The sequence below is a fragment of the Rhinolophus hipposideros genome (assembly GCF_964194185.1).
Source record: "Rhinolophus hipposideros genome assembly, contig: HAP1_SCAFFOLD_346, whole genome shotgun sequence".
NCBI lineage: Eukaryota > Metazoa > Chordata > Mammalia > Chiroptera > Rhinolophidae > Rhinolophus > Rhinolophus hipposideros.
The window spans coordinates 5,339-32,637 of record NW_027668890.1 but is presented as its reverse complement, the minus strand read 5'-3'; the positions used below and the strand labels follow the sequence as shown (position 1 = coordinate 32,637).

Here is a 27,299-nt window from a genome sequence, read left to right as displayed (position 1 = left end):
TTTTTTTAGCTTGCTGAATTATCAAAACACCTGAGATAAATTCTTTTACCTCTTTGTAACTAAGACTTTTTTTTATTTAGCTATTCATTTATGATACCTAAAGCTAATTATAGTAAACTAAAATAAATTATAGGACCAGATATATTAATGCAGTACTGAAAGGTTTTTCTCCTCTCTTGTCTCACTGTCAGGAAACATTTATCAACTATCATCTTAATATCAACCTTCATATTGTTTTTAGTAAATTCATTTATCATTATGTATGTAAATAGAAAACAAATTTTAATGACAATTCTTCCACGATATACTTGTTTTCATTTCTGTCTTCGTTTCTAACCTGCATCCATCCATTCAGTCAACATTGATTGTATGCTGACTATGCATGAGGCGGGCATTGTGCTGGAGACAGAGAACCGAGCAGGGGCCGTGCGTTGGAGAAGCTCGTGGGCTAGTAGGAGAGACAACAGTGTGGTAAGACACCTGAGGGGGCTACTAAGTCTTTGTGGGGGTGTCCGGTGGGACAGGATTGAAGAACACTGTGTAAGAATAGAGTTCCTAGGTTAGATGGAATCCACAGTTGCATGGTTTTTTAACATTGCCAAATTGTTTCTTAAAGGATTGTATCAAGTTACAAAATCACCTGTGATAAATGAAAGTAACTGATCACCCACATCCGAACCAGAACTAAGTTTCATCATTATTAAGACAAAGCAAAACAAAACAAAATCTTGATACTCTAATAGGCTTAAAATTAAGCCTGATTATTGTTTCATTTAGCATTTCTTGTTATTTTAGTGAAGTTGAACATTTCCCCATATTTGTATTATTTTACTTCCTCTTGTAAAAAGATTCACTTGGAGTCTTGGAATTGTTATAACTTGTTAACTATTTTTAAAGAAACAATTTATTGAAGTGAAATTTACATGACACAAAATTAACCACTTTAAAGTAAACCATTCAGTGACATAATTTAGTGCATTCACAATGTTGTACAGCCACCACCTCTATCTAGGTAGTTCCAAAATGTTTCCATCACTCCAAATGCCGTTAAGCAGTTTCTCTCCATTTGATCCTCTTTCTACCCCCTGGCAACTATTGATCTACTTTCTGTCATCATGGATTTATCTATACTGGATATTTCATATAAACAGAATCATACCATATATGAGCCTTTGTGTCTGGCTTCTCTCACTGCAAGGTTTTGGAGGTTCATCCACATTGTAGCATGTATAGATACTTCATTTCTTTTATGGCTGAATATATTCCAGTGCATGTATATCCCACATTTGTTTATGATAGAGATTTCAACTGTTTCCATCTTTTGGCTATTCTGAATTCTGCTTCTATGAACATCTGTGTATATGTGATTGTTTGGTTACCTGTTCTCAGTTCTTTTAGGTATTGAAATTGCAGGATCATATAGTACTTCTGTGTTTAACTTTTTGAGGCACTACCAAACTGTTTTTACAGAAGCTGTACCATTTTACACTCTCACCAGCAATGTACAGGGTTCCTATTTTTCCACATCCTCATCAACACTTGTTATTTTCTGTTGTTTAGATTGTAGCCGTCCTCGTGGGTGTGAACTGGTACCTCATTGTGGTTTTGATTTGTGTTTCCTTGATGACTAATGTTGAGTACTTCTTACTATTTCATATAGAAGTGGGACAATGAAAGAAAATGAAAGGCTTGCATTTGAAGAACTTATTTTAAAATAATTTAAATGTCCTTTGAGGAAAAAAATGTTTACTTAAAATGAAATAAAGTTGCCCAAATCTGAGACTTACTAAGCCATTAATTTTGTCTAAACACTTCATAGTTTTTATAATAGAGCTGTTTCTGAAGTAGCTTTTGCCTCCAGTTTCATCTTTAAATTGAATTTGTTTTCCGTTTCTCCATTCCCTGGGTGGATAGGACTATCACTGGTGCCTTTTAACCAGTGGTTCTCAAAGTCTGATCCAGGAACCCACAGCAGCCTCTCTTGGGAACTTAGAAATGCAAATTCGTAGGCACCCACCCCTGATCTGCTGAGTCAGAGACCCTGGGGATGGGAACAGGAATCTGTTTTGTTGACCCTTTTGGATGAGTCACATGTACGCTTAGGTTTGGAAACCACTATTCTAAATCAACATTTTTCAGGCCAGTCTTGTCTTAAGGAGCTTGTCAGAGATGTAATATACAACTTTGGCTTTATTAGCACCAACTTTTTTTTTTAAGCTAAAATAGTCAGACAATATAAACAATTAAGTTGAATCATTTTCTAACTTCCTTCGTAAGAATCATATGTATAAATCATATAGTTTTACTTAGAAATTGCTATTCAATCTACAAATCACGTCAAAGAGATAAATATTTTTTAAAAGCTACTTTTGATCTTTGGTCAGATCTCTAAGGAATTAAGAATTGCATGTCCTTCGTATGTATTTTCCTTTTACCTGTGAGTGGACTTCATTTTTTACTGCTTCAGAGCCTCTATTGTGAAGGTCCAGGGTGTGGACGCCTCTGTAGCAGAGCATGTAGCCATTATTGCCCAAGAGTAGAGACGCTGACCATGGCTGCCGATCGGCTGTTTCCTGTTAAAGTCTAGGCACCCCCCCACCCCAACACACACACACATCCTGTCCCTCCAGAACTTTTTTTTCTTTATGTTTGAACATTTTTATTATATAATATTGAAAATAAAAGGTGTGTACATCTAATAACAGAGTTTCAACATACATGAAGCAAATCTGATAGACCTAAAAGAAAAAATAGACTTATTCACAATAGATTTGTCTATAATATCCATCACTATAGTTGCATATTTCAATACTCTTCTCTCACTAATTGATAGAAGTGATGCGAGGAGGATGGGGGGTGAAAAAGGTGAAGGGATTAAGTACAAACTGGCAGTAACAAAATAGTTACAGGGATGTAAAGTGTAGGGAATATAGTCAACAGTATTGCAATAACTATGTGTGGTGCCAGGTGGCTACTAGATTTTTTGGGGGGATCACTTCATAAGTTATATAAATGTCTAACCACTATGCTGTACACCTATAATATTGAATGTCAATTGTAATTGAAAAATAAAAAAATTTAGAAAAAGAAATGGACACAAAAACAGAAGGAATATACAAGACCTGAACAACACCATCAACCAAGTAAACACTCCACCTAACAAAATACTTATTCTTTTCAAATGCACATAGAACATTCACCAAGATAGACCATATGCAGTGTCACAAAACAAGTCTTTTGTTTTGTTTTGTTTTGAAAAATATAGTTATTTGTCATAAAAATATGTGTAGTAATATGTAATGGATTTTTTTTTACATTTCCACTGTCTCTATTCCTAATGCTCTACTCCAATTCTTGTAAGTATATGCATACATACATACACATATATATAAACTTGTAGTTGGCATTCATTATTGTTCAGCTTCAGGTGTACAGTGCAGTGATCAGGCATCTACATCATCCCTGAGGTGGTCTCCCAAATGGGACACGTGTCCATCAGATACCCTACAAAATCTTTACAACATTATCGATTACGTTCCCCAAATTAATTTTCAAAACCCTGTGGCCATCTTGTGGTTACCGACTGTTTTCTAATCCCCTCACCCCCTTATCGCCACCCCCCCACCTGCCCATCTAACAACCCTTAGTTTTTCCTCTTTGTCTCCAAAACTGTTTCTGATTAGTTCATTCACTTATTCTTTTCTTTAGATTCCATATATAAGTGAGATTATATGGTACTTGTCTTTCTCTGTCTGACTTCACTTAACATAATGTTCTCTAGGTCCATCCATGTTGTTGCAAATGATAAGATTTCTTTCTTCTTTATGGCTGAATAATACTCCATTGTATAAATGTACCACAGCTTCTTAATCCAGTCATCTACCGATGGGCATTTCAGTTGTTTCCATGTCTTGGCTATTGTGTAAAGTGCTGCAATAAACATAGGAGTGCATACAGATTTTTGAATTGGAGTTTGGGGTTTCTCCGGAGAGATACCTAGGAGTGGAATTACTGGATCATAGGGTAGTTCTATCTTCAGATTTTTGAGATACCTCCATACTGTTTTCCACAGTGGCTGCACTAATCTGCAATCCCACCAACAGTGCACAAGGGTTCCCTTTTCTCCACATCCACGCCAGCACTTGTTTGTTGATTTATTGATGATAGCCATTTTGACTGGGGTGAGATGACATCTCATTGTGGTTTTTATTTGCATTTCTCTGATGGTTAGTGAGGTTGAGCATTTCTTCATATGTCTGTTTGCCATCTGTATGTCTTTTTTAGAAAAATGTCTCTTCGTGTCCTCTGCCCATTTCTTAATTGGGTTGTTTGTTTTTTGGGAGTTGAGTTGAGTGAGTTTTTTATAAATTTGTGATACTAACCCCTTATCAGATATATCATTGGCAAATATCTTTTCTCATTCAATAGGATCCCTTTTTGTTTTATTGATGGTTTCCTTTGCTGTGAAAAAACTTTTTAGTTTGATGTAATCCCACATGTTTATTTTTTCTCTTACTTCCCTGGCGCGAGGGGATATATCAGTAAAAATCTTACTCCAGGTAATGTCCATGAAGTTTCTTCCTATATTTTCTTCTAGGAATTTTATGGTTTCAGATCTTACATTTAAGCCTTTAAGCCATTTTGAATTTATTTTTGTATATGGTGTAAGGAGGTGGTCCAGCTTCATTTTTTTGCATGTGTCTGTCCATGTTTCCCAGCACCATTTATTGAATAGACTGTCTTTACCCCACCGTGCATTCTTGCTTCCATTGTCGTAGATTAAGTGGCCATATAGGCATGGATTTACTTCTGGACTCTCTATTCTGCCTCCAGAACTTTTTAAAGGGACCCCTTTCTTTCCACCTCTTCCAGAAATTGGTGGGTCGTCAAATCCAAGTAGTGTATCAGTAGTTAAATCCATGTGTTAGTTAACAGTAAGGATAGCTGTAGACAGCATAATAAACTTAATGGCTGGAAACTTACAAATGTTCACTGGGGAGAGAGGTATGTGTTGCGTAGTCACATGTTTATGTGATTACAAGTTAAGTCCCCCCGCCCTGCCGCACACAAGCTATTCAAATGGCGATAATAATTGTATCTCCTTTGCAGAGTTTTATGAGGATTTTACTTACACATTTACATATATACACACACATATACACATATATGTGTGTGTATATATATATATATATGTATATATATATAAAACATCGTTCGTGGTAAGCATGCAGTAAATATTTTATAATATTAGTATAATTACTACATGTAAAAATTGATTTTTAAACATAGAATATCGTGAGCATTGACATTTTTGCAAATAACATATCTGGGTTCCTATACCAACAGCATAACCAGTATGCTTTTCTGAAGATGAAACACCCACAAATATTGCCTTTCAGAAGTATATTCGTAAAATAACCACAGAATTAGGTTAAGTGTCATTAGGAAGATTTGGATAGGGCCTCCTAAAAGTCATCCAGATTAAAAATTTCTAGGTTAGAATGAGTGAATGGTTAGGAAGTGAATGCCAAAAGAGGAGCCAGATGATGTGAGGAAAGACTTTAGGGTAGGTGGATTGAGTATATTTGTAGGATGAATGAGAAAAATAATTAGCCTTATGAGAGGAAATTAATACTTGATAGTTGATGGAGTGAGAATGCAAAATGGGGAGAGACAGGTGGGATTAAGGGCAGGAGAGGGGCAGGCTTTTGAGTGGAAGAAGAATAGACACGGTGAGAGTAACGGGTCATTTGGTTCTAGAAGAGCAGACTTGGAAACCAAGATCATTGTGTTCAAATATTTGCAAGCCGATCGTGTGGAAGAGGGATTAAACTAGTTTTCTTTGGCACCAAGGGATAAAGCTAGGACCAGTGGGTAAAAGCTATAGGAAGATCAGACTTAGGGCCAACATAACAGAGAATTGTACAAGAGAAACCAAGCAGGTGCAGAGATGGCATGAACTAAGTGTGAAGAAATGAGCCTGGCTAGACTACCTATTATGCTACTTACACACTAGCAGCTACAGAACAGAACATTGGACGAGTCATTGAAATCTTGGGCGGCAGCCCTCCTTGGCCCATTGCATGGGCTGGAGGCCTTCCCTGTCTGGCAGTCCTGCTATCTAATATTATTCCTTTTGAAACATTTAAGTGAATTTCCTCAAAGACATAGAACTAACCTTGTTACCCTCCTCTGAAGTGGTTTGTATAATTTCTCTTCAAAGCCATTTTCTTCTTGCTGCTACCTTTGACTCTCTCCTATTATTTTCCCTCTTTTTGTTCCTTTGCATTGCCGGTTTCCCTGGCTAGAATAGTGATGGAAACAGAAGTTGTTTTGAGGGGACTAATCAACCTCATTATAAATTCAAGTTCCTCAGAAAGATTTCTGGTATTTCCCCCTCTCTTTAAAATTCAAATTGTGAACCCCATCCTTCCTCCTTCCCTCTCCTCTCAGAACAATCGAGTAATATTGTGTGGGCTGATTCTGTAGTAGTCAGACAGTTGACAATGCGAACTCGGCTTTGAGCTAAGCTAAACAATGACAGGAGCAGATGCTACCAAGTAAAAATAACTGTTAAGACCTTTCACATTCATGTGAAACTATGCATTTGGGAAGCTTGAATTGTGGCAAGAGTTTTATTAACCTGAAAATGGTTTTCCCTGTTAAGTGCTTTTTCTCTTAGTGCAATTAGTAAACTCAGTTGCAATTAGTAGACTTAGTTTTTCTGCCTTGGTGCTTGGACACACACAGTACTCACCATCATCCAATTATGAAGAGTAAATGTGCGTGTGTCACCTCATGGCCTAGGACAGATACTCATGACGGGACAGTAAGTACTAAATGACAGACTGTGAAACACTGATACAGCACTCAGAAGGAGAGGAAATGCCACGCGAAGTTCAAGTTTTATGTGTAAACTTTGGCAAAGTGCTGCAGTAAATTGCCGTTTTCTTCCCATTAGTCATGGTGCGAGGAAGATGGTTTTTTAAGCAAAGAGTAATCCCTGGAATTTAGCATAAAGACTTGTTAATTTTAGGCCTTTTGTGCGATGTTGCTCCATTGTGGGAACCAACAGAAAACACACTCTATCATCCATTTTCACTTCCTTAACATCAAAGGAAGCTTGACTATTTCAGAGATTCCCTGTGTAGAACATGAGTTAAGAAATTTAGAAGCGAATTAACATTTCTGCTTACTGTATTTGTTCTAATTCATACTGTTTCTAACTTTGGAATACATCTGTTTTGTGTTACTGCTTAGTATATCACAGTGATATGTTCCCTCTCCCAGGACAGCAGCATAACTACGCGCATAATTTTGTTTGGTACCTGAGGTTATTCTATTTATATCTTACAATTTGGGTAAAATTAAATCCTAAAATTTTGAAATTTATAAATATGTATTTGATGGGTTTCCTTAATGTTAGAATGTGGAGAAAAGATATATATTTATCCAGATACAGAAAATAAAGTAGTAAGTTGATTTTTGAAGTGATGCTGCAAAGAAACTTTTATGTTGAACTTTCCAGGAATGGCAACATCTGAATTTTTAACTGAGTTCACAATTACATGTATCATGTAGATCTAATTCTAGTCTTAGAACAGTGACAGTTAATAAAATGCTTATTATCTGCTGAACAATTAATGGAAAAAACTGGATTACTTCCAAGCATAATCAAGTTACCCTAACTTGTAATTATAGCACAGGATCTGAAAGCTTTTGTGACTTCTGAGTCTAGGAGTATTAAATACTTTCATATCATATGCTTAAATCAGATCGTGTTGGTTTGGTGCCAGGATAAAACTTGTATAATATCTCTGTTTTGTCATTTAAATTTACCATTTCCATGTCTTCTTACTCTTCATTTCTTTAGGATGCGTGCACCTTTTAGACAGCATTGAGAAAGGAGTTGGGGAAAGAGAATCCTCAAACAGAATAGCATGCAAGATATCCTGGCACCGGGACTTTATCTAATCAGCTTTATTGCACTCGTCAAAGATCAGTCTTACATACAATGTATGGAGACAAGCCTATTCCTGTAGTTGGGGAATTTTTGATATAGTATCTAATTCCTTTGTCAAAAGAAAACTCAGTTTTCCTGGGTAGTTTATATAAGATTGAATTTGAGCACAACTAAGAGCTCCATTTTTGACCCAGATTGAGTTCAAATCGATTCCATGTTTACAAAGTAAATATGACAAGTTGCCATATTTGGGCACATCGCTTAACACATGAGAGATTTATTTCACTCATCCAATATTGAAGCTTACCGTTTGTCAGGCATTATACTGTTTAGTTCTCATTTAAACTTCATAACCCCACCCCTCATTTCAAAAATAGATTAGACAACGGGGTTTAAGGTTGCCAACCTGCCCTAGGAAGTAAGTGGCAAGTAATTGGCAGAACAGAGTGTGACCCAGGTCTCTTTGATCCCAAATTTCAAGCTCCTAACCTCTGAGCCAGTGGTTACGTGAAGAGCTTGATTCAACATACCTCGTGGGACCCTGGAGTTTCTGATTCTGTAGACCTACTGTGGGGCCCAAGCATTTGTTATTTCTAACTAGTCCTTACATGTCGATGCTGCTGGTTGTGAAGATGACCTGGAGAACCACTGTTCTGTCCTCTGCTGCCTGACTCAGTGCCTTTGGGGAACATAAGAGACAACTCATGTGCCGCGCTTGTATTAATCACTAGCATTTACTGAGTACTTACCATGTCCTAGATAGTGTTCTAAATTAATCCCTTTTTATCCTCCCAGTAATCGCAGGAAGCAGTTAAATTGCAGGGAGAGGCTAGGGAGTATGATCTCCAGTTAAAGAGAAGGAAGCTGAGGGCTAGAGAGGTGCTTCGCGAGGCGTCTCCCAGTGAGTCAGTGGCAGAGCTGGCTGTCCTTCTGTCAGCCGAACTGGTTTAGAAAGTCAGGGTCCCTGGAGCCATCTTCAGAAGCGGACTTCATGCTATGGGAGGGTTGAGAGAAAGGGAGACACTTCCTTCCTTTCACCCCTTGGTGTTTTATGTCCTTGGAGGAGGGCTATTGAAGGCTAGACAATAGCCCTCCTTTTTCATGTTGTTCTCCCAGCATTCTGAGGGTTGATGACACAATTTGTTATTCTGATGCATGATGTGATTTTGGAAGTTATCTGTATTTCTGTTTAGCTATGATATCATTGATATTCGTTTGCACGGATAGAAGGGATTCCAGGTGATTTCACATGCAGAAACTGGCTTGGTGGTGCCAGTGCATTAAATTAGAAGATACGTCAACTAATGCTGGCCACTCAACAACAGAGCATCACGAATCAGTAGTGTTAGCCTGCCTGTGGCTGCTCTGACAGCCAAGGAGAATCTCAAAAGCAAAAATAAAGGAAGTAACAGGGAAAATCAACCAGTAATTAAGTCTGAAACCTATACTCTGCTTAGGAAACTCATTTCCCCAATAGTTTAAAAGGAGAAAGAATAAGGCAGTTTCAAAAGGTGAGATCACATTGACATATAAATACTTGGTGTGTTTGGTTCCACTAAAATTTTTGTTGTGTGACTGTGATGTTCAAGATACTTAGAAAAATGTTTGTCTCTCAAGAATTCATAGCGGACCTCCCCACCGAGTGGTTGGTTCATTTGTGTAAGAGCATCCGACCTGAAGTGAGTGTGGCCTGATGTATGTCATGTCTCAGAGGCACTGAGAGGATGATTCAAATCCTGGGACAAATTTTCTTCCTAACAGGACGCTTTAGCTGTAGAGCTAAATAGAGCTAGATCGCAACCCTCCTTACTTTCAGCTTGGAGTTTCTTCCTGATTTAAGTTGGCCATATTTATTTATTGTATAAATTTGCCTGTGAGTCTTAAGCTGTGAATTTTCAAAAGGGTGTTAGGACATTGCTGCTTTTTTGAATGTTCGTCTCTGTATTTTATCCCTGTTGTTTTTTCTTTAAGGTTTAACAAAAAGGGGTGCAAACTCTACACACAATCAGGAACCAAAAGGAAATGCAGTCTGGACACTTAGCTTGTGGTTAGGGCGCTGAATTTTGACTTGTGTGGTTTGACGGAAAGAATCACCTGTGCATTTATTCTGGTCTGTTGTAGGTTAACGAAGCCCTTGTCGTTTGCTGACTGCGTTGGGGATGAGCTGCCATGGGGATGGGAAGCAGGGTTTGACCCTCAGATTGGTGTCTACTACATCGATCACATCAACAGTAAGTTTTCCTTTTTGGTAAAAGCAGCCGTAGCAGAAAAGTAATTCCCCCAAAGATAGAGTCACACAAAAGAGTAAACATTTTATAATGTGAATTTGTTTAACCCTCACTTTATCAGTGACTAATATTTCATTGAAATGCCCATTTTTGGAATTTGGGGCATGTGTGTAGAGTTGGGCTTAATGGGGGTGGGGGGCATAGAGAGAGATAAAGGCTTCTGGTCTGTCTGTCTGTCTGTCTGTCTGTCTGTCTGCCTCATAGGGAGTTAGTTTTCTTTGGCGTGAGTCTAGGAGCCTGTGGAGACCAGGAGCCATTTGGCTCCTCGTTCCATGACCCCTGCACCTTCAGATTGGGGTCCCTCTTGTCCTTGCCGTGGAAACAGGTGGGCAATGGCACAGCTGTGCGTGTTGATGGTGGGGTCGAGGGAAGGACCGATGCTCATCAGTAACTCTGGAAAAGGCAGCGGTGGCTGTGGAAAAGCCCTAAACGCTTGTCTTGTTTCTGTTTCCTGATTTCTTTGTGGTTGGAAGGGGAATACCTCTCAATCTAATAGATTTTAAATCTGTCACATTCCTGACCTGGTAAGGCTAGTAGTGCGTAGGATTACTGTGGCCATGTGCAACTCTGTGAAACACATATTTGAAGTATTTTCGTGTGTGTGTGTGTGTGTGTGTGTGTGTGTGTGTGTTTATATTTAGTTCTCTATTACCCCTTTATAAATTTATTCAGATGGTCACATATAATATTAATATTCATTTTTCTTATTTTACTTAAACATAATTTTTTTGTTTTTATAGATTTTAAGAAATGCATAATTTATACTTACCTTAATTTCTCTTAGGTCTACAATACTGTTTAGTATCTTTAGGGATAATATCATTATAGGAAATTATTTTATTTAATGCTCATTTGCTAGTGATAGCTTGCAGCTGCCTTTGTGTAGGTATATGATAATGTTTTTGAGAGACACAACCCATATAAATAACTCTGAGAAATCTAAGAATGTTAAATATGTAAAGTATGTTCACATCACATATCAAATTTGTGAAAATATCCTTGCCCTGATTCCACTGGGGTCTTTCTTTACTGGGCAGATACTCGTTTCCTAGTCTCCTTCCCTGCCCTGCTCTGGCACTGGAGGACACTCCAGCTGTACCCTGTGCTTCCTGAACTTTCTGCCTTTCTTTGCATTTGTTGGTTCTACCCCCAGCTCTCTCAGCAACTGCAGTATCCTTCTAGGGGCTGCCTGCTCAGGCCTCACTGCTTCCCAAAGGCCGCCTCTGGCATCCAGCCCTCCGCCGTGCAGGTTCCTGCCCCCATTCTGAATTAGCTGCCCTGTCCAGGTATTTCTGTGGTACCAGGGACTTAGGAATTTTTAAAAATCACTTACATTCATTTAAATTATTTAGTTGCACATTTTCCTCTCTAAATTGTGAGCATCTTGTGGACACTGGTGGTGTCTTTATTTTTTTATCCTTGGGTACCTCGTATAATGATAAACTCTTAAATGTTACAAAGCAGAGCTTAATTGTTTAACTCACAGAGTAAAAGCTTTCTGTTTGTTTTTGAAGGAATTAAAATGCATTTCAGGTATAAATTATGCTTCAAAAAGCAACATTTTGAATATTTAAAAACTTGATTCTCAGTATAAAGTTTTAGGTCTACCATTTTGCTTTAGTGCAGTAATGGTATCCCAGCGGCCTGATGGATTTACTGTGCCCTAAAGTGCCCAAATTACCCACAGCAAGAAGTTTTCCCACTAAAAAGGACCTGGCCCATTATCTCATTAATCTTAAAGACATCCCTGTGAAGTAGTTTTGGGAGCAAATGGTATTATCTTCTCATAACAGCTGGTCCACACATATGTTGTATCTTGACATTGTATAGTTTCAGCATTATTTTCTCTTTATCTTAATAAAAAATGAAATAAAGAATGTTTGGCTGTTTAATACTATTTCTGTGTAACACTATTAAATATCTAGTAAAAGTAAAAGGTTTGACCTTGACAATGATAGTTGTATTAGGCCTTAAGTGTTTTATGATGGAATTCACCTTTTAGTGAGTGTGTATGTGGAGTGGGGGTACAGGTAGATATTGGCGGGGGAATGTTACCTATCCAGAGTTAATTGTGAAGTACAGTTCATAAGATTTTGATATTATCATTATAACTAGAAGTAAATCACTTTTCGACAGGGTCAGAATTATACCCTAATTTTTTGGTCTTTCCTGTAGTAATTGAGATCTCACTTATATATAATAAAATGCAGATTTTAAGTGTGTCTTTCAGTATAATCCTTTTAACTGCCACTCCAGTCAAGATACTGAATATGCCCATCACCCCAGTAGGTTCTTTCTGGCCTCTTTCCAGTCTCAGCCTCTCCACTGCTGCAAGTTCTGATTTCTGCCATCACAGTTTACTCTTACCTGTTCTAGAACTTCATATAAATTCGATTGTGTGAATAGAACCTTCACTCAACATATTTTTAAGGAATATACTACTGATACGCACAAGATCATAGATGAGTTTTTATTGTACACATCTAACAAAGGACCCATATCCAGAACATATAAACAACTCCTGAAAATCAACATTAAAAAGACAACCCAATTTAAAAGTGGGCAACAAACTTAAGACACTTCTTCAACTCTCTTCTCTTTCCCCATACTCTCTGGCTTCCATGGAGCCTCTTTTTCTGGTGTTCTTGTTAGTAAGCAGAGACCCTAGCCTCTCCACATCATTGAATACTTCCCATGACTGCGTATGCCTTAGGACAAAGTAGGGAGAAAGTGAGCCTGTAGTGGGCCGCCGCCACCACCACCGCCACCACCACCACTACTGCCTGCCGTGGGCTTGCGCATTTGTTCCTGGGGTTTCTCTGGGGTGGCCATGGAGCTCTCTCTTCCTCCTTGTGCTCTCACAAGGAAGAGTGGGTTTGATCTTGGAGCTTTTTTGTCTGCACCCTTTTGCAGTTCCAGAGGATACAGGAAATCCAAGACATATGGGAGGGATAAAACAATAACAAAATAGGAACTCACCGCCATATGACGATTCTGTGAGTTCTGCTTTCCTTCCACAATCCTCCTTGTTCTTACTTACTTTTTAGAGTCTTCCTTTGATTGTTTTACGTATTATGTCCTTGGTTTTCAGTTGTCATCAGTGGGAGAGATTGGGTGATGTGTACTTACTCCATATTACCCTGAACTCCAAACTCCTCTGTGTTAGCTTTGAAGCAACACGTGTTCAGGTTTGATGAAAATTCCTCAAGCGTATATGGTATTTTATATGGAGTTGTTTCCTTTAGAGGAAAGAAAATAAATTTGTGGCCCTCCTATTTCATTTGTCTTACTTCATCGTTTATTTTTTTCTAGGAGGATAAACTGTTAAGGCATTTTACACAGAAAAAATGTAGGTACTTTAAATACCCCAGCAAAACATACTATGGTGATAGTGACACTAAGAATTGTTAGTGTGTATCACTACTATGTGATAATTTACAAATTTTGTGTCGTCAAATTCAGGGACTCTTCAAGGTCACAGTCGTCCTTTTCTTCCACCTGAATGTAAACTTGCCTTTCTTCCTGAACCTCTTAACGTTGCTTACATCAGACTGTTCCTTCTTTCCTCATTTGCCTCGTATCCCTTTTGTGAGCCCCTTATGTCGTGTCATTCTCCAAAGGTGTGACCTCACCCTCATCCGCTGGCAGCTGTATCTACAACAGTATTTCCCTTTGCCATTACTATGCACATGACTTCTGTCTGTATTGCTGGCTCCGATTGTCCTAATATTTTGTCAAACATTTCTAGTTATAACAAACTGCTACCTATTTTGCTATCAAAACTTTAAAACAAACAAGTACAAAAGTGGATTCTTCAGTTTTCCTTTTGACTGTACTATCTTTTAAAACATTGTAGTCCTTATGGTTACTGAATTAAAAATTTTATAATCATCTTGTCAATTCCTGTTGATTTTTTCCTCTATAACATAATCTCAAATTTGCTCTTTTAGCCACTTTTCCACTGATGTTTTTCCTCATTCAGACCCTCATTACCCTGTACCTTTTGGTCCTTTCCCTTTAAAAACAAAACAAAACAAAAAAACTTTATAAAAGTAATAGATGTGCATGGGGAAAAATAGAAAATATAGGTAAATGAAGGAAGAAACAATTAAAAATTTCTCTGTTCACACAACCAGAGAGATCTAAGTATTCTAAACCTTTTAGTATATATTCTTACACACATACACGCACACGCACAGTTTTAAATATATTTTGTACTTCAAGTATGATTATATTACACATACTGTTTTCTTTCTTTATAAACTGCTGTTTTCACTTAATGTATAATCTTTCGTCAAAAAATCTTCTGCACAATTGTATCAACTTTTGATAGTAGAACCTCACATTTCTGTCAGATGATCTTCCTAAAATATAGCTAAGATCCTTCATGCCCTTGCTTAGCACCTTTCTGTGGCACACCATTGCTTACAAAATGAGTTGTGTAGTGATTAATCTGAGGTTAAGAAACCGTAGGCTAGTCCCTTTGGAGAACTGGCGGAAAAATGAGGAAGTACAATAGAATGTGGAGAGAACCATTCTCACACTAATAGAACAAAGGAGAACAAGGAGAAGCACCCTATCCATTCTGAAGGGTGTAGCTGGGCTTTAAGAGAAGGGTCTTTAAGTCAATACCCAAAGAATGAGTTAACCAGGCCTAGAGAACAAGGGTTTGGAGGGTTGGGAGAAGGAGAAATTTCCTGGAAGAAGGGAGACCACAAATAAGGCCAAAGGTCTGGAGAGGCCACAGAAAGCAGAGCTTGATGAAAGAAGGAAAAGAAATTCAGTGCAGCTGAAGGCTGGTGTGGATGGAGCCGGGGAAGAGGGCTGGAGAAGTAAACACGACTAGGTCCTGAAGGGCCTCTTGTCTGGAACCTTTCACAGCCCTTTTTAGTCACTGCCTATTCCATCGAACCTTACTTTTTTCAGCCAGAGGAAACCCCTATGTCTCTAAACTGCCATGGCACTAAACCATTCTCTTCTCAAGGCTCTGATCACTTTCTACTGCATAAAATAGTTGTGTTTTTGTTTTAATTCATGTGTCACAATTTCTTTTATATTTTATAAGTTCTTAGAAGGAGGGATTGTGCCTGCACATCTTGTTTCTCCTATCGCATGTGGTAGATGGTCAGTAATTGTAGAAGTAACAAACAGATAATAAGCATAGCAGGTCATTTCTAAAACGGAAGATAAGGAAAGTTGCTCATATTCATTTTATTCATCTTCCTGAGCACAGCAGGAAGAGTAGAAATATGCATGTAGACAGAAATAATATTCCTTTGAAGAGTCTGTTACCTTTCATGAAAAGCTCTTGTAACTCACAATGCGTTCTCTATAAAGTTTCACATCTATAAAACTGATAGAATGTGAATTCCTTGAGGTATGTGATGTTTTAACACTAAGTGCTATATTACTTCTTTCATATAGTAGATGACATGCAAATTATATTGCATTATAATACAATGATCTCCCAAGGCCACCAGGTCTTAAAGAAATACCCCATTTGTATAATACACTTTTTATATTTACATTTCATAAATATTCTTCACAAATCTATTCAGCAAATATAGCTGATGGAGATGAAGCGCAGTCCTGCTTTATGAAGCCTTCTGAGGTGCCATTGGGAACGCTCTTTTGTAGTCCATACTTGAATTGTGCAATATCTCGGAAATGTGACTATTTCCTGCTGAATCTCCTGTAGTGCATTTTATTTAAGCCAGTCTACTGGAGTGTTTCTGCTGATCTGTTCAAAACAAATGCTAGTAGTTTTATTATTATTATTATTATTATTATACTTTATTCATGTGTCAGTCATTGTTACTTTCAGTATGTTGGAACAATTTAACTGTTGACAGGTATTTTATTGAAAGTATGTCAGTTCCACCCTATGTGGGGAAATATGATTAGATAAAACCCCTAAAGATATTAAGAGAGAGAACCGGGAGTATTAATCTTACCATAACATTCCAAGTTTTTCATATACATTTTCAATTTGTATTATCTCTTTATTTGGTTAGTTTACTAGTTATATATCTCTATATAACAAGTTACCCCAAAACTTAGTGGCTTCAAATACAGTTATTATCTTAGGGTTTCTGGGGGTCACAAATCCAAGCAAGACTTAGCTATATCCTGTGTCTCAAGGACTTTGACAGCTTCCTTCAAGGGGTTAGCCAGGCTGCAGCCATCCATAGACGTGACTGGAGAAGGATCTGCTTCCAAACTCACTCATGTGGCTGTTGGCGCGGTTCAGTTCCTTGTTGGCTGCTGGCCAGTGGCCCGCCTCATTCCATGCCACATGGTCCTCTCCATAGGATGGCTTACAACATGGCAATTTGCTTCAATAGAGCAAAACAAGCCAAGAGCCAGGAAGAGAGACAGCGAGCGCAAGATGGCAGTCACAGCCTTTTATAGCCGAGTCTCAGGTGATGTCCTATCACTTAGTCTCTGTTGTGTTCATTAGAAACAAGTCAGGAGATCTAACTCATATTCAAGGGCGTGAATACTAGCAGGTGAGGATTATTGTGGGTCTACAGTTGGGAAAACTTTTTAAGATGATAAAGTTCTATTTGTTAGAGGGATGAGTTCTGGATTTTGAGCCAGGTTGCATTTGTGTGTGTGTGTGTGTGTGTGTGTGTGTGTGTGTGTGTGTAATAAATACATATATACATGAAATGAATATATATATGTACATGTATATAAAATGTGCTTGGACAACCAGACCTGAGTAACAATGAATATTTAAAACGGAGAAATTTAGGCTCCTGTTGGCTATCTCGGCCCATTCTTCATATTCCCCACGTGGCCCCGCTGCCCCGTAGGGATGACGACCTTGAAGATTCTTGGCTGGAGGGGCTGTCCATCCAGGGCTGTCCCCTCTTGCATCTCTTCTTTACACATTGATTCTAGCCTATTTTTCCCCACAACTAGAGGTATTCTTCCTTTGCATATTAAAATATTTACATCTTTACAAATGAGTGTTCAGAATACTTGCCACTTTAGAGGAAACACACTGGTTCCAGTGACTGGGGGCAGTGGTTGTGCTGTGTCTACCTGACCCAGGCCACTAGTCAGTCCACCAGGGCCTCTCTTGGCCCTACGGCCACCCAGGCTTCACAGCCTGAACCTCTTATCCCTAGAGACCAGACTGGACATCGGAACCCACCTGACCTCTAGAGATCCTTGTGGTCACATCATATCATTCTCTGGCTTTTGACTCACTGTAGCCCTTGGAGCCAACCAGAAATACCGAGATGGTCCACATTAAGGTTGAGATTCACATGCAAAGCATTTTGAAGACATTACATGCCACTAGACCTTCCAGCAAATTAATAAATTAATTTTCCTATCCTAATTTGTCAGGACAGGTTCTCATAGTCTTACAGTGGCCAGCCCATGGGACCTACCTGTTCTGATTGTACCTGAATTTAATGTATAGGGTGACTGAGCAATGACACAAAGTGGTCAGTGCCATCAAAAAAAGGTGTAGAACTTACAGTTCCCAAGAGAGGAGGGCACATCACACCACGCAGGGCCCCATGGGGAAGCACCCAGGTCAGTTAGGAGGCAGAGGAGTGGAGGAGAAGGCACAGGCCAGAGCCTTTATTGTGGTTTCCAAGGGAGGAGTGGGTGAGACATGGTAGGCAAGTCTGGACAAGTTTAGGATCATGGAGGAGGCAGTGTTCGATCTGTGGCAGAGCAAGGGTGCACATTCTCGGCTGCTCACAGGAATCACTTGAGGGGCTTTTAAACCTACCAGCACCTGGGTTCCACCCACAGAAACTCGCATTGGTTTGGGATTTGTTTTTGCTTTTTTTTTTTTTTTTTTTAGAGCTCTCTAGATGATTCTGGTGTGCAGAAGTGCAGAACCAAGAACCGTGCCTTCAAACATTGTCTTCAAACTAGGACAAGTGTTGTTTGTTTGTTTGTTTTTAAATTTCTAACCCTCTATGGACTGACTGATATTTTTGTAAAATATAATAAAATTGAATTATTAGAAAAATAGGGGAAAAAAGAAATACAAACTGTAATCCCCAGTATTATTGTTAGAGTCAACAGATATACAATAACTGTATAAAAATTTCAAAATATTTACTCTTGATTTCTATACTTATTTGTTGTGGACATATAACAGAGTTCAGAGAATTTAAAGCTTAAATAATCCCTCCTAAATATAATTTAATTCTAAAAAATACCTAATGTATTTTCAGAAACCACACAGATTGAAGATCCAAGAAAACAATGGAGGGGGGAACAGGAGAAAATGCTCAAGGACTATCTCTCGGTGGCCCAGGATGCCCTCAGGACACAGAAGGAGCTGTACCACGTGAAGGAGCAAAGACTGGCTCTGGCCCTAGATGAATATGTACGATTAAATGATGCCTATAAGGAAAAGTCAAGTTCTCACACAAGCTGTAAGTACAGTTGGCTGTTCAGACTTCAGACTTGCGGACCAAATTGTAAATAATAGAACTTTTTTTTTTTTTTTTTTATGGAGTTTGTGTAGAGTTTCATTTTGGGTCCTATTCCTTCTTCTGCAGGAAGAATCCCTGAAAGCTATAGGGGTTGGGGAGGAGAACGTAGGCACACCCCAGATTTCTCAGTAAAACCCCTCGACCCCATTCCAGATCAAAGTCTCCTCATTTGGGAATTAGGTATCCCTTCTAGTTTGGCTCCTGCTTCTGCCTGATTGCCTTTTATTTATTTATTAGTTAATTTTTACCTTTTCAGATCAAGGCAAATAATTTAGCCCCTTTTGCTACTCTTGTTCGCTATCTGTAGTGAGCAGGGCCAGGAACTATTAGCTAGAGTGAAGTTTCTGTTGACCACCTGAGTTGATTTACTCCTCTCTCATCTTAAAACTTGATTATATGGATGGAGCTGGCTTTTAAAGAAGAAGCGATGATGGACTCAGAAGTTCTACTTAAATTAAGTTTCTGGATAACGCAAAGCTCTGATAAACTGTATGTGCAATAAGGTCTAAGATTTTATACATTGGTATAAAATTCACAAGAAAATTGAGTACCAGGGTCTTCATGACATTTTTCTTTCTTGAGTTTTTAAAAAGATTATAAAGGTTTGAAGATTACTTTTTATATTTAGGTGTCTGATGAATGACAATAAAGGAATTATAAAGTAAGTAAGTATCCACGAAAGCCTGTAAATCTTGTTGCTTTTAGAGTTTGTAAATTCTAAGCTGAGAACTAGTTATGCAACCTTATTTTTCTTTTTTCTCTTTGAAAAGTGTTTTCAGGATCTTCGTCTAGTACAAAATATGATCCTGATATTTTAAAAGCTGAGATCTCCACAACACGATTAAGGGTAAGATTTTTTGTTTTTTAATTGTGGTTCTACATTGAACATATGCATAAACTTTGAAGGTGGGGAAGGGACTTTAGTGGTCATCTGCCACCTCCATTCGCTGTAGGAATCTCCTCCACTTATTCTCTATAGGTGGTCTTTCTGCCCCTGTTAGAAGTTGTTCAGTGATTCAGATTGTTCTTGTTATTGAGACAGTGTGTTCCGTCACTGGGCAGTTTTATCATTTGCAGTTAGTATACTGAATCAAACTTTGAGTCGCAATAACTTACTTTCCGTTGTCGTGCTGAAATATGTCTTTCAGAGTAGAGCCTAGTTGCTCCTCCATCAGACAACCCAATATTTAAAGATGCCCACAATTTGCAACATCAAGCCATTCCTTTTCTAGATCAAACTTGACCAACTTCTCACACTTTCTCCTGGGTTGTTTCCTGATTTTTTTTCCTAAGTTTTTTTTTTTTACCAAACAGCTGTTAAGGCCAGAGCTTGTTTGTCCTTGATTTTTGGAGTCTTAAAGACTATTCACGTAAGTAAATTCATGCAACCATTACTTAGGTCATGAAATAGATTATTACCGTGACCCCAGATGCCCCCTTTGTCTCCCCTCATTGTCATTATCCTTCTCTCTAAAGGTAACACTGGTCTCATCAACATTATAGGTTACTTTTTTGCCTGCTTTGAACTTTGTAAAACTGGAATGCTACCACACGTATTATTTGATGGCTTCTTTTTCTTAAGAACATTTTGAGATTCATCCGCGTAAATTTATTGCTGTAAAGCGTTCCACTTTGGGGTACATACCATAAATTCTTTGTCTTCTACCTACTATTGATGAACATTACCGTTTATTCCAATTTCTGATAATTAAAACTTATGCCTTAATGTATATGTCTATTGTACATGTCTTTTGGTGCACATGTGTACACATTTGTATTAGTTACACAATTAAAAGTGAAATTGCTGTATCAAAAAATATTCATAGCTTCAATTTTAGCAAATACTTACAGTTTGAGCCTTTCTTACTTTCTGTCTTTCCTTCCAGCTCTGAATTATTTTCTGCATGTCTTTTGCCTATATCCCACAGGTTTTGAATTTTGTATTTTTATTATCAATCAGTTCAAAATACTTTCTAACTAAAAAGGAATGAGATTCTGATACATGCTACTGAAGAGTAGCATAATATACTACCCTAAAGTATGCCACTTTAGTATATTGATTACGTATTTTGAGCTGTAAGCACTTGAAAATCAGCAAACGCAGAAAGAGGCTTTCTCTGAACTCCTCTTATCTGATTAAGGACAGATTCTCCTAAAGGAACTTCAGTTTTCATAAATCCCCCCACCAGGAGTTTCATCAGCCAGGGATGATTGACTTTCCACAGGAGATGTGAACACCACGCCCAGACACCCTTTGTCACAAACTGTCATATCGTCCATCTATTCCCTTATGACCTTATGAGCCCATTCATCTTTTCCCAAAATCATTTGCTTTCTTTTAAGAGGCCTACATATCCCATCCCCTTAAGCCTCCTCAGAGAATGACACATTTTACCCCATTCTCCATGTATACATGAGGTATACATGTTAATAAACTTCTGTTTGTTTTTCTCTTGTTAAAAAAACATTTTCTAACTTCTGTATGATTTCCCACATGAGTGAGTGAGTGTGTTGCTTAATTTTTAAATAGCTGGTCATTATATTATTGATTGCAGCTTAATTCCACTGTGTACTGTTCAGTTCTGAAATTTGTCTTTGACTGTTTTATATTGTTTTATATTGTTTTTAGTTACTTGTCCAAATTCTGATTGATATATAATTTTTTAAACAAAATAATCACAGTTACTTTTTAAATTCCATATCTTGATTAACACAATATCTAAATTTTCTATACGTTGGATTCTTCAGCATGGTCTGAAGGATGGTTTTGATTTTTGGTCAGTATTTAACTTCTTACAGCTGTTTATTTTTTATTAAGAGCCACGTATTATGTATGAAAAAGTACAAAGATAATTTGAGGTTTTGGATGATCTTGTCATCCTTCAAAGAGAATTTAGTTTTTAACTTCTTGTAGGCAGTTAGGCCTGGTCAGATCATTTTAATTCAATCAAGGTTTGAGCTATCTGAAATCTGGGCTTCCTTCCTTTTCTGAGAGTGGGTCTATTTCCAGTTCACCCTTTCTTTTAGGGCAAAGCTCTTCAAACTCCCAAATGAACTCCTGGGGTGTTTTATGAGGGCCCTTGATGCTTCATGGAAGCTGAGCTCCAAATCTCTCCCCAAGCCTCCCAGCTCACCGGGACTGCCAGTGGTTTTTCTGCGCTCTGCCACTACATTCTCCCGACTTTGTAGTCTGTATTGCATATGCAAATGTATCAAAAGGAAGAAAACCGGCCCAGTCTGGATCTTGACGGTGGGCTTCCCTTATCTTTTGGGTTTTTCACACAAGTTTTTGCTGCCTTGGTAGTTTGCCAATGTCTTCAAATAGATGTTTTGTTTGTTTTTTTCTTTCTCACGATTTTCACACTTAGAAAAAGTGTGAAAAAAGTTTGCTGATACTTTCTGAAAGCCAAACCCGTCTTCAGTTTGGATTTCTGGGTTAAATTTAGGGAGTCATTGATAGAAGTGTTTTGTGTCTTTCTACCATCAGCATCTTCCTGTTTTACTCTGTTAACCCACCCATATTTCTCTGGACCTTTCTCAAGAATATCATGCAATGGTTTATCAAATGCCTTGTTGCTGTGTCTCTGTTCTATGTCTATACATTTCTGTGATCTGCGAGGCTAGATACCTTGTCTAAAAAAAGGGTAATGAAGGTATTTTGTCTAAACTTACTCTTAATAAACCTCAGTACTCACTTGAGCTGTGCATTTCTCCAAAAGTTATTACTTATTATCATTGTCCTTTGAAATTTTTACCATCTTTCACACTTCGTATCTTTGTAAGACACATTGTAAACCCCCTTTTAGGAAAGATGCAAACTAAGGAAGGGATTTAAAAACAGAAACATACAGGATATCTCACACAAATAATCATTTAGAAGGAAATGGAGCCCCCTGTCAATCAGGGAGATCCCAGGAAATCCCAAATGGTCACACTCCTCAGACCTGTCTCCTGATGCAGCCGAATCTTTTAGATAAAGCTTATTTTATGCCAGGTTTAATGTGTTCTTACTGTCAGAAGCCTGTATATTTCATATTTCATATATTTTTTTATCACTGTGTGGCCACAAGATGGGTTGGACAGGAATGCTCTCCTCAAGAAGGCGCTTCCCTCACAGAGAGGACATAAGACATTCATAAATAACGGTAATAAAAGATCAGAAGTGACACTCTCTTCATCTCATTCCATTCGTGAATAGGTGCTTGTTTAATACTTCCTGTCAGTGTAAACACCTTTTTTAGAACAGCAACAAGCAAATCTGCCCTTGTTGCTGTTGTGATGTTTTGAACTGTGTCATGGTTTGAATACTATGGAACAGATGGAGCGCTCTCTCTGCTTTTTGTGCACATTTTAGCCAGGTAGCACTTTCAGGATGCGCCAGCCGTGCAAAAGTGGCCTTTCCTGGCTTGTCTGCCCTGTAGGAATCACTGTGTACACTAATAGTCACTTTCACAAATTAATGCCACAGAAATAGTAACTCAGGAATGAACTAATTCTTCATTGTTTGTCATGGAGTACCTGTCTGTATTACTCACAATAACAATTTTTTAGACAAAGCCAAACACTAACTTCATACTTGATTATTCTGATGCAACAGTATTAGCAGTTGTGCTGCATTTGTTTTACTGAATTAAAGCTGATGGGTCAAATATTTGAGAACCATCTGTCTAAAACATCTATTTTATTTTATATTATGGTCATAGGTATTAGTGATCACTGGGTTTCAGTTTCCTCCTTCATCAAATGGGATAATAGTAACTTGCTGGCATCTTATTTCTAGTTGGGTGAAATGAATAAATTATTTTATTTTTAATTAATATACTCATAACTTTTAAGGGTAATGTTTAATTATTTGGAAAAATCTTTTTTTTTTTTAGGGAGGGAATGTAAAAATTTTCACTGCATATTTTATTTTATTTATATTCATAATTGATACTTAAACCATTGTCTTCTTGGGATAGAGTATGGAATATTTGATACAAAATAAACCTTAAATTCAACTGATATTTAAAAATGTATATACCCCAAATTACAAATAGGTAAGATTTGGTGAAAATTTGGTGGAGAAAATGTTTGATGAATTTGATTAAATTTTTACTAATGTTTATTAAACTGAAATAAAATGTTAGAAGTGTAAAAGAAAATCTTTAGTAGTACAAGTGCATTTGAGAAATGTATTGAACACCATAGCATATGCTCTATTCCAACTTTTGACTTTCTAAAAAAAAAAAGGAAAAGAAAACAAAGGCCCCTTTGGTTAAATCATTTGTACTCTGGCTGGTTAGTAGACACTGCTATTAATAACAATGTACTATCTTTTGTTCTCAAATATATTTACTCACACATTGTTAGTCTGAATTCTCTTTGAATTGTTTTTAGCTGTGGTGATGGACTTAGAAAAGTCATCCACAATCTCACATATTTGTAATCTTGGGCACAGATTTAAAAGAATGGCAATTGAATTTAAGGTTTAGTTTGTAACTGTGAATAGAGTTAACTCATGTGCAAATTATATTATGATACTTTAACCACTTATGTAACTAACATACAAAAATCATAGCAGTGCACTTCAGAATAAAAGAAATATGTCTTCTGAGAATGTGAATTGTTACAAATAAGGTTTGTCTCTTGACTAGACATGAGAGATATGCTTTTACTTGTACTACATTTAAAGCTTAGCTTACATCCCAGGTTTTCAACTGTGACCTACTTGATTTCAGAGTATTAAAAGAGAAAGAGGGATATAACGTGCAGCACCAAACCGTACATTAGGTATGGTTATTCTTTTAGGATGTATAGAAATGAATTTGTGTTGTAGTTGGTGTTGGGTTAGAAAATAGTACACCAGTCTTAGTGAATTTTGAATGAAATGATATGACTTGATTCACTAAAGAAAAGAGAGCAAGACTAAAAGAGAAAATGAGAGAGAGGTACTCTGTTTAATACAAGAACTGGTGTTATGTCTCTTATGACATGCTAGTAACTTGAAATAATTAAAATTCATAGCACAGTAGTGCTTTTTGCAATAAAAGCATACTCAGACCTTGAGTAGAGTAAAACTGTAACACTTAATAACACTTATTGATTTCATGTTTTGTTTCTCTCTCTGATGGTTTTAGTCTCCTTTTCTAGCTTTGCAGGGTACTGTACTGCAGGCTAAATAATATATACTTCAGAAGAAATCCTTCATTGACCCTGTGTTTTGGGGGAGGAGATGTTTAGTTTCTCCTCATCTAGATAAACTACCATGTCAAACTCTGGCCATGGCTTCCAGTCTTCTCCATCTTAATTCATAAACACCCTTATATCCATAATGCTCATGGCCTTTTACAAAATTAAATGCTTTTAACTTCTCCTATGATAGAATATAGAGTCTAAGCAGACAAAAATAAGAAAATAATGGTTCATAAATAATCGATTTTAAATGATCCTGTAAAACCTACAAGAGTCATTCTCTCATTTTTCAAAAGGCTATAGGAGTTAGCTTTGTGGAACTGTGTGAGTTAAAAAGCTATTATAATGAATACATTCAAACCAACACTTCCTAATATTTCAATAGTTTTCCTTGACATATACACAATAAATATATTGACCTAATATGTTCACATTAAATTTTGGAGAATCACTCTCCTGAGGCCATGACAATGAAGTAGTGAGAGAAAATACATCTATTTATACTACATATATTCTGCAATCTTCAGCATTTTCATGTACATATTTATTTCTAGAGTTAAGGGTGGTAGACATAGTTCTACAGCTTCTACTTAATCAAAGAACCAGACTCCTAGAGAGAGCTCCTTCAAGATACAAAGGAGTAGAATTTTGTGATGTGCGATTAGCCAATTGAATCCCAAAATTAGATCTTTTGCCTATAGAGAGAGAAGGAGAGATTAATGAAATAGGTCCAACAGGGAGATATTCTGTCTAAAACTCAGGCTGTTGGAATCACATGAATATCTTTTCAAAGATCCAACTGACTTCTGTTTTTGCCCAGGAAGGACTAACTGCTACAGGAATTGTCCTATAACAACAGACAAAGAACTGGACAAACTCCATAAACCAACTGTTTTCAGACATTGGATAACAGCCAGAAGAATACTAATCCCTAACTGAAGGGACACGGGAGCCCTGAGATTGCATCATCTGCAGTGCAGCAAGGACTCACACATAATCTAGTGATGTGCCTGAGTTAAAGAGACAGAAGAATAAAGTTCAGTGAAGTGAAAGTGTCTAGAATTTGTGGGAAATATTGGAGAGGAGGGAGCTAGAGAGTGAGAAAGAGAGCAAGAACAAGCTCTGGAAATCTCCTCAAACCTTTGAATACTGATTAAGCATGGTATAAAATAGACAAGGCCTGGGACAGACGGCAGTAGGAAAAACAGGTCTCAGAGCTTACATAGGGCTGGGAATGGTTCATGTTTCCATCGGGCAGAATGGAGCGGCCTCATTAGACGTGGGACATCAGATAGACTTGGACCAAATTAATCCAAGACTAAAGGTGGCTTTGGACCTATCCTAACAAAAATTAAAGTAAACCTTGAATGGACCAAACTGATTTAAAATATTAACTGTGTGCTACTTGAAAGTCCAGCATTCTTGAAGAGACCACAATAACACCAGCAACAACAATGTAAAATTCACGATGGCCAACTACTAGTCAAAAACGTCCATGCATGTTGGGGATGAGAGAAGTGGGGAGAGGCAGAAGGAAGGGACTACCAAGGGACATGAGGAAGCTTTTGGGAGAAGGATGGATATGTTCGTTATCTTGATTGTGTTGGTGGTTTCATGGGTATATACATATGTCAGCTCTTATTAAAGTATATAGTTTAAACATTAATTTTATTATATGCCAGTTACATGTGAATAAAGCTGTTAATAAATTATTGGACATTCAAAGAGGAAGACAGACATATTTAATAACAAAATAGAAATAACAAAAAGAAAAAGTGATAGCTATGATTTGATTAGCAGACAAACTTGTGAAAACATATATATATATATATATATATATACATACACACATATATACACACACATATATATATATTCAAGAATGTAATTTTAAACATGATGAAGAGAGAAAATAAAGATATAAAAAAGATCAAAGTGGAACATTTACAGAATAGAAATACAATACCAAAAATGAAAAACTGGATGAGAATAACCCAGATGCTGAATAAAAATCAGTGAATTTGAAGACAGGAATGGAAACTATACAAAATGAATTACACAGATGAAAACAAAAGCCTGAGAAAAATTTAACAGCACATCAGAGTCCTGTGGTACAATATTAAAGGGTCTGATGTATGTGTTAAAGTCTCCAAAAAAGAGCAAGGAGAAGGAGATCACAAAAATATATTTGAAGAAATTAAAAAACTATAAATCCATTGGTAGAGGAAGATATTCCAAAGCAGGATAAGACCACACAAGATTACATCAAAGTACGTCATCGTTACATTGCTGAAACTCAGTTATAAAGAGAAAATCTTATAAGCAACCATAGAAATCAGACACATTACATACAGTGGAACAAGGATAATTACAAGAGACTTCTAATCAGAAACTATGCAAGCT

The 27,299-nt window shown here is 37.4% G+C and overlaps 1 protein-coding gene across 1 annotated transcript; it reads left to right on the top strand.

Annotated features, from left to right (window-relative positions):
* The first annotated feature begins 459 nt into the window (after positions 1-459).
* Positions 460-26,640, top strand: LOC308495735 (protein WWC2-like). Its single transcript, XM_081080720.1, has 5 exons — positions 460-471; positions 10,085-10,194; positions 18,459-18,662; positions 19,493-19,569; positions 25,717-26,640. The coding sequence occupies exons 3-5, from the start codon at positions 18,512-18,514 to the stop codon at positions 25,747-25,749; spliced, it is 261 nt and encodes an 86-aa protein (XP_080936846.1). The 5' UTR covers positions 460-471; positions 10,085-10,194; positions 18,459-18,511; the 3' UTR covers positions 25,750-26,640.
* Positions 26,641-27,299: the final 659 nt, after the last annotated feature.